The sequence below is a fragment of the Megachile rotundata genome, chromosome 5 (assembly GCF_050947335.1).
Source record: "Megachile rotundata isolate GNS110a chromosome 5, iyMegRotu1, whole genome shotgun sequence".
Lineage (NCBI taxonomy): Eukaryota > Metazoa > Arthropoda > Insecta > Hymenoptera > Megachilidae > Megachile > Megachile rotundata.
Window position 1 is genome coordinate 7,489,293 of NC_134987.1, and position 17,587 is coordinate 7,506,879.

General features: G+C 40.6%; 1 protein-coding gene across 2 annotated transcripts in view; it reads left to right on the plus strand.

The window, feature by feature from the left end:
* Nucleotides 1-4,026: 4,026 nt before the first annotated feature.
* LOC100875685 (protein O-mannosyl-transferase TMTC1) overlaps nt 4,027-17,587 on the plus strand; it is a 261,548-nt gene continuing 247,987 nt past the window's right edge. For both annotated transcript variants that reach the window (XR_013038147.1, XM_012290326.2), the window contains exon 1: nt 4,027-6,254. Coding sequence is in view for 1 of the 2 variants with exons in the window: in XM_012290326.2 (XP_012145716.2) it covers nt 5,932-6,254 (323 nt within the window). In the remaining variant the exon portion in view is untranslated. The remainder of the gene's footprint in view (nt 6,255-17,587) is intronic.

Sequence of the window (17,587 nt, forward strand, 5' to 3'; positions counted from 1 at the left end):
CAAACTTACTCCCTCAGCTTCCTTACCGATCGGGGCGGAGCAGGCTTACGAGAGAAAGGCGTAGTCGTTCGCGAGACTGTAATTTCCAATGAAATTTCGACGGGATCGAACATGCAGTTTCCCTTTGCGAAGAGCGTTCGGTAACCGTTGTTTGAGTTGCTCATATCAGTGATGGGTACGAACCCTTCAAATTAATTCAAGATTCATGTATATTATAGGTCCAATAAGTTAGGTTAGGTTAATGTTTTTTGGTTACAAACCCTTTATGTAGGTTTAAAATTACTTGCAATAATTGTGCATTCAGAGAGTAAATAATTTATTGAATATGTTTTATTGGTTAAATAAATGTCAAACATGGAAGAGTCTTCTGTTTGTAGCCGATTTTACAGATACTTACTATTTATTAGGAAAATATTGTTCCATGACAGAAAGAATAAATTTATCAGTTTTTTAAAAATTGTATTCTATATGAGATCTTTAGAAAAATTTTTGATTACTGTAATATCGATTTCTGAACTTCGATAAAAAGTCAAGAAGGAAAACATTTTCTTGCCCCGAGAAAAACTTGTCAGAAAGCGGATTAAATTTTTTGACGAAATTTCAACTACTGCATGATTTATTGGGAAAAAATGGAAGGATTTTCTACGGTTTCTTCTTAACACTCAGGGTGCAAAAGATTAAAAGCAGCGGAATAAGCAAGTGCCTAACGAAAATTTTTGATACCAAAACAGAGTACTCATTTCGAAAAGCAAAGCGAATAAAAAACCCAAGTATTCCGAGAATAAGAACCGTTAAAAGAATAAATTATTATATTTTCTACGGAAGTATTTCGTCGTAAAGTTACGATTAAATCGTTCCAAGTAAAAGCGGAAATGTTGAATCGCGCACGCGATACGTGGAAGCGATAGAAATTATTAAAAAGCTGGGCTCAACAGGAAATCTGGATTCCCGTTAATAATCCTTTGAAGGGGAGCGGGTAATCGTGCTTTCGGAATGACGACTGCTGCTTGCGATGCTAATTCCTTGTCCATCTGTTTCCTAATCGGATCTTCCTGTTACGCTCGAGCGAAAAGTTTGAACCGCACTGCGACTCGAGGCAGAGGCGAGCGAACGTTCGCGAGCAAAAGACAGACCAACCTGCATTCTTCGCGAAATTGCCACGAAGTCTTTTCCTTGCCGTCTGCCTTTCAGAGGACACGACGGAATTGCATTTGCGACACGAGACACCGACACCTTTTCACGGTCGTTGGAAAACCTACTCGGCCCTTTGGGACGCTACACCAACGTCGGTTGGATGCATTATTAAATGCTCGGAACTGAGATACTGACCCCATCGACGGAACTATTCCTTTGACACAGAAATCCCTATTTAATTCACTTATTAAAGAATTGTTTTTCTTCTGTAACAATATTCGTTACGAATGAAAAAGAATATTCAATAAGATCTAAAATTCAACTCTGTAATCTCGTGTCTTTCCTAAAATGGTCACAGACCACCTTGGGTCTAAAATAGTAATTCTATGTGAGAACAGTAATTGTATATAGAAATAATTTTAGATAAAATAGTAACAGTAGAGATAATAATTTTAGTCAGAACAGTTGTAATATTTTTATGTTGTCACGTGATCAACGCAGCAATCTCGAGATAGAATCTCAAGTGACTTGAAATAATTATAGTTTAAACAGGTGTTTAAACATTTACATCGAAGTGTGCAATATAAACCATATAATATACAAAATATGCTTCGAAGATATATTTTGCAGGTTTCGCAGTTGCATAAATATGCGCAGCCATAGTTTCGAACAAGCGCTAACGCTATTTTATAACCGAGCGTCGATATTTGATATAGCAAAATATTTCTCTCGTTTATTATGTTTATCGCGTTAATCCGTCGTATGGTTGCTTAGTTAGTCATGAGGTGTTTGTATTTGGGGTTAAACATTAGTTGTCGCGGATATCTGATTCAACAAATCGTTCCGATGATAAAGCGTCGTCGATTCTATCGCTGCGAAATTCCATGATCGATCGTGGCTTATTTTTTCGGATTGTCATACCGTGGCGTCGAAAAACTGCTGTCTATTCGTTTCACGAACAATACCTTCGACCTTGTCACGTTCTCGCGACGATCGGTATCGTTTTGTAACGAGCTCGTTTATCATAATCGCAATTTCACTTTTGTTCGAACGCGTTTGATCGGTTCCTGACAACGATAGACAAGGAATATCGAACGATGGCTTTATCCCATCGAAACGAACGCTGTAACACTTTGCTAAGCCATACCACGACATGCTCGTTATCGCATCATCGCCGTCATAACGAGCTCGTATCGTCAATACGTTCGCTGATTCGAGTACCATGATTCGCTTCATCGTTCGATCCTTCGTAATCCTGAATGCGCATTTCGAGAGGCAATACCGAAGAACGATCGCTGCGCTAACGATTTAGGTGAATTCAATTGCCGATTTAGGGCCCTTGCTGTGCGATGTTTTGTCAGCGTCAAATTGCTGTTCGACAACTTCGTGATACTGGAGCATTTACTGTGTTCGCTCTCTGTTAACGCGGCAGCCATATTGATGTCTGCGTTTACACGTGTGCAATGCAAGGATAATTAATCTTTCAAATTCTTCTTTTAATATTTTAATGTATATTATTGTTTTGACATTGAAAGTCTTTAGTTCTTTTCGTTTTCTTTCCCTGTAAATAAATAATTTAAGTTTACAGCATTGATCGCATATGACCGCCATATTGGAAACTGACGTTTGTGGTCACAGAATGTACTATAACACAGTACATAATCTTCCAATTTTATAATTTCATCTATTATATCATTATCTCCACATTATGAGCTCTCAAAGTACCTTTTCTTTGCTCTTCCTGTAAATAATTAATTTTTACTAAACTTGCACCGGCAGTCACATACACTACTATCAACCTATTAGGTTAAACATAAATCATGTTAAAAAATCATTAAAATATAATTAATAAATTATACTAGTAAATCCTGTCCAAGTAAAATTATTCTCCTTGCAAGAGCATTATAAAATCACGTTACGAGAAAATCGCATATATTGATCTAACGACATGTATAAAAGAAACCGTGTTAAAATTCGTGTAAAAATGCATGGTTACCAATTCACAATATTTTTGAGTTTAAATAAAAAAGAGAACATTGCGTGCTCGCTGTTGAATGCGTTAACACATCGATTCACAATTTCCACTGCAATAACAGAGATGTTCAAATTTTTTAAATATCACCATTCCACGAAGCAGTGTGACTGTCACGAGATATTAAAAAAATCACTTTTGCCTTCGCCGATTTTTTTTATAAACGTACTATTTATTCGGCTTTTCGTGTCATATTTCGATTTGCAATCAAGAAATCCGTTTTGGCATTAACTGAGGTAACCCGCGAGATATGACACATGAATGTGTGGACACGAATTTTTCAATTTGTAAATATTTTTTGCTTTCAAAGTTTTAGTTAAGTGGGTTTGTTGGTTTGTATAGGTTTCTAAGTTTCAAGGTTGTTTGATTTCTGGATTCATAAATCTTTGAGTTCCAAATTTTTCTATTCCAAAATTTTCAAATTTCCAAATCTTCAATTGTTCAACTTCCTAAATTGCAAAATGCCAAACTCTGAGATTCCCAAACGCGCAACGAAGTGTCAACTTTCACCGCAAAATTCGCGATGTTCGCGATCATCGAAGGGAATTTCGAAGCGAATTACAACAGTGTCATCGTCCACGGTTCTTGGAGCGGAAGTTCCATAGGGGCTCGCGACTCGATTTCAAAGTGAGATTTCGGGAAAAGATGCAGGTAAACAAACACGAGGCTCATAGAACGCGGGACCAAGCACGAACGACGATGGTAAACGGAAGATTGTCTCGGCAGAGCGAGCGAGACAGGTGTATAGGACTAGAGGGAAAAGCCCAGGGGTGGCTGGTGCGCGGGCGCGGCTTTGCGGGTCAGAGTGCGCCGGGTATATAACCGGGCGGATGCCGTCGTCCTTTAGTCTTGCGCTTATCGTCATCGCGACGATCCGCTCGGATTCCACAAGGAAGCGGTCGCGTGTTCGCGATGCACGATCTTTGATCGGCAAGTTTCGTTCGGCAGTTCGTTGAGTTCGGGTTAGTTCGGGGTGTACTTCGTTTACATTGACGTGGATTTCGATCGATCGGTCATCGATCGGTTGCGTGAAATCGGATATCGATCTTTCGCGATTAATCGCGAGCATGTCGAACCTCCGTGACCAGTGTCGGATCAACCTGTTGTAACCTTGCTTACGTCGTAAACAAGGGTTCGTAGTTGAACTCCGACGATCGTGGACCATTGTTCCGACTCACGCGAACGCGTAAAGAAGGTTCAAGTGGGCAGAAAGAGGTTTCCGCGGTCACGAAAGTAGGAAGAAGAGGCGAAGCGGTACCGGGCCAGAGATTCGATTGTCCGACGCGAGAGGCCGCGAAACGGGGAGCGTGAAAGTAGCACGGCTGAATGGTGGAGGAATCGAAACTGTCGAGCAACGGCAACGAAGGGTGGAGAAGGAAGAAAGGAAGAAAAAAGGCGGCACTGCAGAGAATTCGAAGTTGCGCCTCCGGTCAGATGCAACCAGCCGCGTAAACCTGTATGCATAGGAAATTCGCGGCGATAGAAGAGCCCGGGCCACCATCGCGAATATCTGGGTCATACAGCCGCTTCTCTCTCGCGCGTGTCTGCCGCTGTCGTTACTCGTTTTTCATCGTCCGGCGGCGTTCGTTGAAAACGGACGAGATCATCGAGTGAGCCGAAGACAGATATGCGTCGAATGAAGGGTACCGCGTTATCTCGAAACGTTATCTCTGACCGGAACGGAGCATCGATATCTCTGATCGAGATGGAAAGAGTACGCGATCGCGACGAGGAAACGGTTCCTCGAGCTCCGCACACGCTGGTGTAAGTGTAACGGAAAAAGGTGGCGTGAAGCGTGCTGTAGAAAGTTCCTAGATGTCGATATTCGTGCGGGAATAATCGCAAAAAACGCGGAAACGGGAACACATTTAAAGGGAACTCGGTTTCCACGAGCGTTCGTTGACGTCCAAGATCTAGGGAGCCGTTGCACGCGAGCTCGTTCCGACTTCTTTGTTCGCGCGAGTCGTCCGGTTGAATTGTTCCCGTAGATCGGTGACGTAACAAGTTCGATAGCCGCGACTGTAACGAGCTGTTACATCGTTACCGGCTAGAAAACGAGGCATCGAGGCGAGATAGAGCGAGGCGGAAAAAAAGAGAAGGCTGTCCGGCCGGATTCCCGCGGGGACAATCCGGGAACGAACGAGCACCACGCGAAGAACTATTATCTGTGGAAGAGCAATCAGCTCACGCGAAACCCGTTTCTCTTTAGAGCGGACACATTGGACGCGCCGGCAGGGTAAATAATGAACCTCCGCAGTCATTTATCAAGCTCACCGCGAGGGCAACGAATGCTCAAAGTAGCCCGGTTGAAGTAAATGGAAGAGTGCAACGCGAGCTGACGGCAGGTAGCAAAGCGCACCCGCCGATCCCAGCTGGATTTCGTCCGCAAGAAAAATAAGAGCGTTGCTCGAGGTTGCTTTAGGTATCTCGATCGAGCGAGCGTTCGGTGCTCGTGTTCAGAGGTCGCTCCGAGGGAACAAGCCTGCTCGTCTAATTACGAGCGGGCTGCACGCGTCCGCGCCGCGTACCGTCCTTTAACCGATGTCGGTGTTGTCGTCGTCACGGTCCTTGAGATGCGATCTAACCTCGAATCGCGGCACGATCGACCGCGCGCTCGTTACGCGACGTTCTATCAGCGCGACAGATAACGTCGTTGTGAAAGCGTTCGTGGCTCCATGAAAGTGATCATCCCCGACGATCGTGGCAGAACGTTGAGCCCTGAACGTTTTGTGCGACGTTGTGGTAGCTGGCGTTACCGGTGAATCATGCGGCGACGAAACAACAGCAACGCCGGTTGCTGCTGCCAGAACAACAAGAGGGCCGGTCGTGGCGGTTACAACGACGCGGACGGAAACGAACCACCCGGATGGTGCTTGTACGCGACCGTGGCTCTGGTGGCCGTTGCTTGCTACCTGAACGCGTTAAACGGTGATTTCGTGCACGACGATATACCGGCGATTGTGAGGAACAAGGACGTGCTCGCGCAAACACCTTGGACCAGTATTTTCAACGACGACTTCTGGGGCACCCCCATGCACGACGTCAACAGCCACAAGAGCTACAGACCGTTCACCACCCTCACCTTCCGGTAAGTTTTACTCTCCTCTCTTTGACCTTCTACGAGGATCATACGATCGATATTTTCTTTCTATTAAACCATTTAAGTGGAACCGTTTGGCAAGCGTTACGTACTTTGTTCTGAGTACCATTTCGGTAAACTGCATGGTCGATTGTCGAGTCTTTTATATTGAAAGAGTGTATTTGATAACCGTCACACGAGTATTATTATTATGGAAGAACCACATTTAACAAACCAAAGTACAGATGTACACTTGCAACAAGATGAGTTCTGAAACCTCAGAGACAAGTTTATTTTCTCTGTTTTTCATCTGCACCACTGCTGTAACCAATTACTACCTTGTAACTAAAACACGTACACCTCGTTAATTACAAAAATTTAATTATTCCTGTTAAAAGTTATGTTAGATTAGATTTGGAGCTTGAGCACGGTAAAAACAAATCTCACGCTAGATCCTTATTCAAGCTCTTAATCCAGCCTAACACATTTATTTAAAATTAACTTTCCGTGCCGCAGAATGAAAATTTCATGTTCAAACGTAAATACGGGCTCGAATATAATGTACATATTAAATCTCTTGAAGTACTATGAAAGTAGTGTAAAAGTTACGAAAGATCGGTAAATTAAAATTTCCGTAAGTGATTGACAATCAACGCAACCAGCAATGTATCATTAACAGCAATTTCAGCGTTAAAATTAGTAGACAGGTTTGCAATTAAAGTCGTGTATTCGAAACGAATTTAGCGTAAGCACGACCGTTTCATCACGAGCGGAATAATTACACGTTGCGTTCCCTTTAAAAGAACGATCGCGTGAAGTCGATTTTACGCGACATTTCGAGCGGAGAAGTTTCGAGATCGAGATCGTGTAAGGTGTACCGTTATCTCGAGCATTTCGAAACCGCTTGTAACGCGTCGCTGTTGCACGGACGTTCGTGTGGTTCGGATCCTTTATCTAATTACCAGTAACAATAGTCCCAGACGTCTGACACGGTTACTTCATTCAACGGATCCGTCAGCCTGTCTTTAATTTTAATTAAACGAAACTCGCGTCGTGTCGTGTTCCCTCGAAGCTAATGACAAGTTCAACTCCGGATCGTGCTTCGGCTTTGATATTAAATAACAAGGAAACGCGGAAACACCGTGCGATTGATTTTAATGAACTTTTCAGAGAAGTAGCTGAACTAACCTGTAATAACGGTTATGGTCGCGGTGATCATAGGTTTGCAAAGTTTCTAGAACTGTGGGGGCATAATTTACCCCTCGTACTTCATCACGTACTCCATTTTTTTTCTGCTTAGCGGGAATCGTTGAGTCATACTTAAGTTGAATCAATATTTACATTCGTACTTTGCAACTTTTCTACACTACAGAATTAACGATAATTATTTTAATAATTATTCGTAATTAGTAATTTGTATTTGTAATTTTAAGTAACGATAGATGACAAGTTTTATGCTCTTCTAGTGTTCGATAGAGTGTAAAATATTATTCTTTATCGATTACACGTTTCAGAGTTAATTTACGCCCGCACTATAGCCAACAGTATCTCAGTATATTATTACTCTGTATATATCCAGAAACGTCCGCATTATAGCTAGAGAGTTTTACTGTACTTCCAAGAAAACCATCCTTTAGTGCACGCGAATAAAAGTGGAGTTTACCACTCGAGTTCACCGTTTTTACCACCGTAGCGTTACAAAATTGCACAATTAGTCTATAGATCCGTGTCACCATTGGCGTAAGGCGAAATTTTATGCATCGTGAAAATATAGGAATTTGGAAATTAGGGGCTTTGGGTATTAGAGAATGTGGGATTTGAGGATTTAAGGATTTGGACACTTGGGAATTCAGGGATTTGAAGATTTGGGGGCTTCAACTTTAAGTATATAGGAATTTGGGATTTTGGTATTTAGAGATTCTAGGATTTGAGGATTTGAGGATTTGAGAATTTGGGGATTTGAGGATTTCAACTTTGGGTACTTAGGAATTTGAGGATTTAAAGATTTAACATGGTGATCCGAGAATTTGGGCATTCAAATAGTTTACATAGAAATTTATTTAGAAATGTGTAGATCTTCAAACACATTTGTTGCAAAAATTGCAAGTATGAAAACTTGAAGATTATCAAACTCTCAAACTCATAAACTTATAAAAAATTGCCAAGTTCTATACAGAAGATGTCTCCAACCTCCACAAATAAAACCAGTCTCCAATTTAAAATTAAAATTTAAACTTGCCTAAAATTTCTGATTTTCGCCAAACACACAAAATATTCCTCATCCATTTACCATCGTTCTCTATTCCAAAAAAACCCATACCTACCCCTACGTCAGTGCAGCTAGTGTGAATCTCTACGACATCTGCATCGGACAATTTCTCGAGCTCTGTATCGATTCTCTCTGCGCGAACAGAGAATGGAAAATTACGGCGGTGCGTGTCCGGTGTAGCAGCCATGCAGCGCCGTATGGTCTACCATAGGTTCGTCCGGTGGTGGTCGGTCAGCAGAAGGGATGTGACAAGAACCTGACCACGAGAAACTGTACGGACATCGGTGTGTTACATCGTATCCGTGATACGCGACGAGGCCGTACCCTTTCCGGTTAGCGGCGATTTGATGCATGGATACCAGTTTGCCACACTCCCCGCGCAATACTGCATATTGGCTGGTATTGGGCGATCCATCACACCGCAAGACACCGGCACATCGCTCATTCGCCTTAACGCTCCAGATGCTGTTGCCAACTTCGACGCGGGTAGATGCGAGCCTCGTACGTTCTGCAGGAAGGAACGACGGGATGGGAACACAGGGGGAGGAAGAGTGAGCATTACGCTTCCGCGTTTCGCGCGTTGCCGGAAGTGGAACGCATCCATAATTCCTGAGGCTGTTGCGAGAAGGCTACTACCAACGGTAGTCACGTTCCTACGTCTTGAGATTACGGGATATTAACGATCGAGACGAACGCGTCATTTTACCTTCCTTCCTTTTCTAATGTTTCGTCTTCTTCCAACCTTTCGTAATTTTTTTTTATTTACTCTGAGAACGAGTAATTTGGTTATATTACTGATCACTATTTACTTTTAGAGGTAGAATACGTAGGAAGCTAGAAAGAAGTCATTAGTAAATTTGGTGAGGTAGAAAAATCTGCTATCACTCACGGTAACTGATCGCGCGTGGAACCGAACGGTGCTCAGTTAAGGCGAGCTTTCCTTAGTCTTCATATAAATTTTCCTTCAGACACTAGTATTGATAGAAATGTTTTTTCCATCGTAATAGGTATCGAGATAAGTATCAAAACTACTTTATTCCATGTTATCTATTTCAATCAAGAAACAAAGGTACTTATATTATATGTATATGTTAGTAAGATGTAATATATGAAAGTCTGAAAATTATATATACTTGATGTATCATATAAACATTGTAGTGTGCTCATCAATATGAACTCTTAAGAAGGACTCTTCAAACAGAGTCATTTTAAGAATTATCATATATATATTTGATGTATCATATAAACATTGTAGTGTGCTCATCTATATGGACTCTTAAGAAAGACTCTTCAAACAGAGTCATTTTAAGAATCATCATATATATATTTGATGTATGATGTAGACATTGTAGTCTGCTCATCAATATCAACTCTTAAGAAGAACTCAAACAGAGTCATTTTAAGAATCATCATCCCGTGACTCTCTTTATACAAGGAAGTTCGACACAGAGAAGCTGGGTTTTCATTGAAAGAATCTTTAGCGGAGGTACTCCGGTTACCTAGAAACCTAGCAAATGATGATTCTTGTCTGACGCTCTTCAAACAGCGGACTTATTAACGCCGTAACTCGAACGTCCGGATAGAAAATGAGACAGAATGGAGAAGAGAACTGTGTTACACGTGTTTATAATTACTGTTTTTTTTTCGGTTGTCAAGAGGCCAGCTGCCGATTACTCTTTCAGCACGGTATTTTTCTCACGACGATTCACGGGTCAGAGACTCCGAACAATTCAACACCTTCGCGTGTAGCTGTACACATTTCATTCGGCGTCTTTCTTCTCTTTGCACCACCTACCATCCTTTGATCTCTTTATTGTCGGCGAAACTTTGATGCCGCTTAGAATATTTCCCTCTCAGAATCCTGAGTTTCGAAATGAAAACGTACCGGCCTGCATGGAAGTTCGGAACGCGGGCCACGGTTGACCCGTGCCGCGTTTACTCTACTAACCTCTCTCGAACTTTGCTCGGGATTTTCAAACGTTCCTCGCTCTAAACCAACCATCAAGCTACAACTACGCGCGAATGCTCCGCCGAGTATGTCTACGGGATTGTGCACGGAATCCTCTTTTGTGAACGAATATTTCTGCCAAATGGAACGAAAGTATTCTCAAATCTGCGGTCCGATAACACGGTTTTAGTTAGCTCGAAATCTCGTAAAGTTTGTCTAAATGCTTGATCTGCTTTATGTTGACTTTAGAAATCCGTTCCAGTTTTATCAGTGAATTAGGCTGAAATTCATCGGCATGAGAGATCGATGTGTCCAAGGATTTAATTGCGATACAGTACAACTCTGCTTTTATTCAAGCAATATGTCTTCTTGACAGGAAGATTGTAGTTATTGATTAGTTGCTTTCGTGTAGAACAAAGTTTTGATGTTACACAACTTTTCATTGCACTACTATATCAACATACTTTATGAAAGACAATACTGCCAGATAACGTGTAAGATTATTGTCTTAATTGATTACTTGCTGTTCTACATAACAAATTCTGTATAACAAATCCGTTTGTTATCAACTACTCATTTAAGTAGAAGATGGTCTACATGAAGAGAACGAAAACGTTTCCAATTTCTACTGTCATCTAGTTATGAAAATAAAAAAATGCAGAAATTTTTGAAACAGAAAATGTGAAACAAATCAGCAGTATTTTGGAAAGTTCAGATCGTATAGGAAAATTCGTAGCAATTCGTTAGGAGGCATTGTCAGAAATGGACGCAATCAAGCTGTAGCGTTTGCCGTGACAATAGGGTTAAATAACGAAGCAAATTCACTGGGAGATTCGCGTTTACAGCGAGGAGAAGTTTCCTGGTTAGACTGCACGTTGGATTTGCGCTGTTGTAAATAGAAACGAGTCGGAAGTTAGCAGCGATTTTCCGATAGAGAACAAAGCGAAGATACGATCAAACCGCGGTTCGCGCTATCGGATCCCGATAGCATCTCTTATTTAGCCGGCAACGTTAACACAATGACGGCAATACCGTAAGATCGATGACGCGAGAAATAACTTGTTAATTTGGTCGCACAATTGAAAACGATAAATACGCGATAGGATTTAATGCGCCGCGAACAAAGAGCCGGGTTTCCCACGACGTCGTTACAAGCGGAACTTTATAATAATGGTGCCGTAATTAAAAATCCATTTGTATCGGCGAACGTTGCCAGCCAAGTAATGGTTCTCGTAATGTGGGTCAGAGATGCTTTCGATTAGAAGCGGTAAAACGCGAACTCGAGTCGAAAATTTGGACATTTTTATTTGTCACGCGATCCTCGACGAGTGTGCCAAAACTGGAAAACCCGCGAAGGAGTTGCAGGATTAAAAGAAAAAGTTTAGATAAATACGATTTAATGGGACCTGTCGTATTTCTCGGCAAACGCGACGTACGAACGTGGAATACCACGAAGAAATGCAAATGTTTTCACGAGGAGCGGAGATCCATTAAGCCCCGCGGAATCTCGTTTTCTCTTCTCTTGCCGGCTTAAACCGAGCATCCTCTCATTTCAATATTTACGCTCGTCCATCGGAAAAATGCATATAAAGTCGGCAGAAATAAGAAAATATGGCTGATGCCTTCCGCTCGAAGCACCGTGCTCTATTACATCGGACGCTTAAAAACTTCTCAGGATTCATCTGCAATTTTCTATTTATGTCAGGTACAAAAGTTCATCGTGCTTGATAAAATATACAGCACTGTATTTGATCGCTTGTTTCACTTTGACTGGTTGTGGCAGGATAAACTTAGGAATGATGCACTCTCTATATATTGCAGGACCTCGTTTGTAAAATTGGAAGTTTGGCAATTTGGAAATTTGGTAATGTGAGAGGTTAGGGATTTTGGGACTTAGGAAATTTAGAAATTTGGGAATATGGAAATTGCGGTATTTGGGGAATTTAGGGATTGTGAGATTTGGGGAATGTGGGAATTGGGGTATTTTGGGATTTCGAGGATTTGAGGAGGTGGTGGTTATAGAATTTGGAGAATTTGAGAATTTGGGAGTTGCAGAATTTGGGGATTTGGAGATTTGGAAATTTGGAACCTTGGAAATTTGAACCCTTGGAAATTTGGAAATGTGGAAATTTGGAACATTGGAAACTTGGACTCTTGCAAATTTGGAAATGTGGAAATTTGGGAATTTGGGAATTTGGGAATTGGGAAATTGGGAAATTTGGAAATGTGGAAATTGGGAAATTTGGAAATTTGGAACCTTGGAACCTTGGAAATTTGGGAATTGGGAAATTGGGAAATTTGGAAACTTGGATCCTTGGAAATTTGGAAATGTGGAAATTGGGAAATTTGTAACCTTGGAACCTTGGAAATTTGAGAATTAGAAAATTGGAAAATTGGGAAATTGGGAAATTTGGAAATTTGGTCCCTTGGAAATTTAGAAATGTGGAAATTGGGAAATTTGGAACCTTGGAAATTTAGAAATTTGGAAATTGGAAAATTGGAAAATTGGAACATTGGGAAATTGGGAAATTTGGATCCTTGGAAATTTAGAAATGTGGAAATTTGGAAATTGGGAAACTGAGAAATTGGGAAATTGGGAAATTGGGAAATTGGGAAATTAGAAAATTGGGAAATTGGGAAATTGGGAAATTTGAAAACTTGCAAACTTGCAAACTTGGAAATTTGGAAATTTAGAAATTTGATAATTTGTAAACATGATAACATAGAAGCTTTAAATTTCCAAAAACTCAAAAAATCTATAAACTCCAAAATTGAAGCAGACAATTATAAAATCGAAAGAGCCTAAAAATAAAAAAGAGTAATACGTAGATTCATTGACTAATTCTCGGTCATTCGCGTAAATTTATTCGCGGTCTTTGTACTCGCACAATGACGATCGATATAATCACATTTGCCGCAAGTAGGAGCTTATACCGGGTCTCCCAAGAGAGATTCTTCTTTGTTTCATCATACGACAGGAACGAGCGAATGAGAAAGAGAGAGAGAAAGTGAGAGAGCCAGTTACGCGCGTGTCGACCGGAATAAAAATTGTCAGACGACGAGTTTTATTCAGCAAAGCTTGTGTCACAAAGCTTTACGCTGCGAGCTTTTGTACCGGTCTTTATCCAATTCTTGGCTGAGAGACGGTTTCCATTAGAGGCTGGTAAATACGTGAGAGGAATTACCGTCACGAGTGTGTATTCCTCCTACTAAATTCACGATTGATCCTTAACGATTCTCCTACTCGATTATCGTGGATAACTGTGATTTATTAAATGAACATGTTAATTGTTGCACTGATAATGAACGCATTGTATATCGGAAAAGTATTAGGTAATTGTAAATTTCATTGTAATAATTATAATTGATGATTAAGGGTGTAATTATTCTGCAAGCAATGTAAATTTGCAACAAAATTTAGTATAATAAATTTTATGTAATACAGTTGCTCCTTTTTAGTAAAAAATTGTTAGAAAGCTTGTCCTTAAACAAAATCGTTAATAAAGAAATTGTATAAATACGTAATTGATCTACTATAGTCCAGTACATTATCATATTATTATTAAATTTCCCAATGCAGACATTTAAAATATATTTCCGAGAGCCTCTGTTAAAAAAAATTTTCAAAAAATGAACATGCAGATCAAAATTGTAAATGCATTAAATGTAGAAGTATTACTTTAACTAACTGTAGCTTTATATTGAAAAAGAAGATTTGTAAGAATAAACTGAATTTAGAAGAAGTATTTGAACTAGTCCTTTTTCATCTATCGCTAATTACTTAATCAATTTGGTCCGTCAGCTTCAGGTGTCCCGCAGTAATCAACCCATTCGCAGTTTGTTTCCGGCAAAAAATATTACGAAGAAAAGTAAATTTAACCGTTTGAAATTCAATTGTATCCCATCCAATTTACCGTGTTCAGGAATTTTTCGATTAAACAGCCGCAATGCAGAAGTCTGTAGATTGCTATACGCATTTCTGACTAGTGCTTTTAAGCTGCTGCGGTCTCCTGTGGCCTCCAGTTACGCGGAACAGTGGTTTCCGGCATTAACAGTAGCGCGTTGTTTCCTCCACCGCGACTTACACCTGATTTCGCGGCGAAACCTACAGTAAATTCTTCTATACAAAAATTCCGCCAAAGAAAATTTCTGTTTCAATGCCCGTTTTATCTACGCTACATTTTATTTTATTTTGTATTTTAAGCATTTCGAGCCAGTTATTTTCGTTTCCAATTTACGGATACAGTCGACCACTAAATTCGTAGACGGTTAATCACGGTTCCTGGTTGATCGACTAATTTATTGACAGTAGCTATTTGAAGTAGAACTGGAACACGAGATTCGATTTCGGTTTATTCTCAGATTGTTTCGATGTATCTGAGGTAACCTAACAAAGGTGGTGTTTATAGAAAGTTTGATTGTTACTAACTTCGTGGACGTATAAAGTCAACCGTGATAAATTGAATCGAGATCTCTGCTGTGTCTGACCACCGAGAGAAATGAAGCGCGACGTAAGTAGTACGAGACAATGGTCAGACCGGCGTCCTTTACAATATGTGCTCATCTCTATGTATGTTTAGTTCCCAACTATTTAGTGTAACACAATTTCGATGTAATGCTGCTGTAATGTACTCTGAATGCAATTCTCGTGAAATGGGAGTTGAGTAAATTATTGTAACTTGATGATGAGTTTGAATTGGTTAGAATTTGGGAATTTAGAGTTTAGGGGTTTGGGGATTTGGGGATTTATGGATTCGGGGATTTGGTAATTCGGGGCTTTGGGGATTTGGGAATTTGGGGATTTAGGGATTTGGGGATTTGGGGATTTGGGGATTTGGGGATTTGGGGATTTAGGGTTTGGTGATTTGACAATTTGATGATTTGGTAATTCGGGGCTTTGGGGATTTGGGGATTTAGGGTTTGGTGATTTGTCAATTTGATGATTTGGTAATTTGGGGATTTGGGAATTTAGAGATTTGGGGATTTAGGGGTCGGTGATTTGGAGACTTAGTGATCTGTCAATTTGATAATTCGGAACTTTGGTAATTCGGGGCTTTGGGAATTTGGGGATTTGGGAATTTGGGAATTTGGGGATTTGGGAATTTAGAGATTTGGGGATTTAGGGTTCGGTGATTTGGAGACTTAGTGATCTGTGAATTTGATAATTCGGAACTTTGGTAATTCGGGGCTTTGGGAATTTGGGGATTTGGGAATTTAGAGATTTGGGAATTTAGGGTTCGGTGATTTGGAGACTTAGTGATCTGTGAATTTGATAATTCGGAACTTTGGTAATTCGAGGCTTCGGGGATTTGGAGATTTAGGGTTTGGTGATTTGGAGACTTAGTGACTTGTGAATTTGGTGATTTGGTAATTTGAGGATTCAGAGCTTTGGGGATTTGGGAAGTTGGCAATTTTGGAATTTAAGAATTTACAGATTTTGAGATTTGGAAACTTGGAAATCCACAAATTTGAGAAATTTTAAATCTAGGATTTGTGAATTTAGAGATCAGGGATTTGAGGATTTGGAAATCAGGGAATTCAGGGATCTGAAAATTTGCTAATTTGGCAATTTGTAAAAGTAGACCCATGTAAATTTGGTTATTTAGTGATTTAGTAGTTCGAAAACCTGCAAATCTGACGCCTTTCTAGCTTCCTTATTTGGTAATTTAGTAAAGTCGTAACTTCGCAACTCGAAAATACGAAAATTTAAGAAATTGATATTTAGCAAGTCTGCGAAATTGAGAATTGGTCAATTTAACAATCTATAAATTCTAAAATTTCAAACCATAGAAATTTCCCAATTCTTGTAATGTTTCTTGTAAATTTTCGAAACCCTTTGCAAATGGAGAACTTGCAACACTTACATTTGAAACCAGAAATTTTGTGTCTTAAACCTCGTTCCATGCTACAACCCTATATTTTTGAATTCGGAAATTTAAGAAATCTGTATCCGTGAGCCCCCAGAACAACAATATCGTTTTACAATAACGACAACGATCCAGCCATTGCACGCGAGCACGTAATATTAACAAACAAAAATAGAAAAACCATTTTGATATCGATATTTACTGGAACGTATCGAGTTTCTCAAACACCGAAGAGTCGCGTAACATTCTTCCTTGCTGAATTTCGTTGATCTTCGATACCGTGGAAACATGGAGAGCGATGAATTTTCGAAACGACCGCACGAAAGCGATCGTTTGCTCGCTGACGCAAAAGCCTCGGATCGTTATTGCCTTTACGAAGAGAAACAAACGGAGTGGTAACAAGACGAGGCGCGTCGTTTCGTTTGGTCGTTGTTCGCGTAAACGGAAGCCGAAGTCGATCTTGGTGGATAGTTGACTGGTCCGCGAGACAACGGATGCCGAGGAACCGCACGAACTTTCGAGTTTCTCCTCTCTATCGAGCGAACCCGGTAAACTATTACCTTTATCGAACTCTTTTCACCTGGAGAGCACGTACCGGCAAAGATAGCGAAAAGTTCGCGAGCAGTCACGACGCAGTCAATCGACGAAAGAGATAAGACATACAGCGAAACGGTCAAAGAGAAAGCGGGATAGCTTCCCTCTGGAAGGAATTTGCAAGTTAGCCGCGTTACGTGCTCCCCTGACTTTCGTCGAGAAAACGGACCTCGCTTCGTGAAACCGTGCAGGTTCCTCGAACGAATTTCGAATACGGAATGATCGCCTTTTCTGATACAAGCTTGATAGCCTCGAAACGTGTCAGACTCTTTATGAATTCGAGACATCCCCCGAATTTCTGTTATTAAGCTTCCTAGATTTCTGCGGGACTTGTCGCTTCGAACGAACGGAATTTTTCGGATGCTCAGTTATTGTTAGATCTTTACTCCGATAATTTTAAATGCCTCCTATAATTACCTTGAGTGGATCTCGAAATAGCTCGTGCGAAACAGCGACCAAAAGTTTAAATTTCACTCGGATCTCTAATCGAATAAATGTCACTCTATTTGCAGCCGTGACATGCGTTCTCGCTTTACTGCTCGAAATAAGAAGCCTGCGATTTAGAAATGACGTTTTATTTAATTGCGAGACTTAATCGACAGTTCCATCTTTTTCGATCTTGTTCAAGCTTTACAGGGATCAATTTATGTATCTGAAGGGTTTA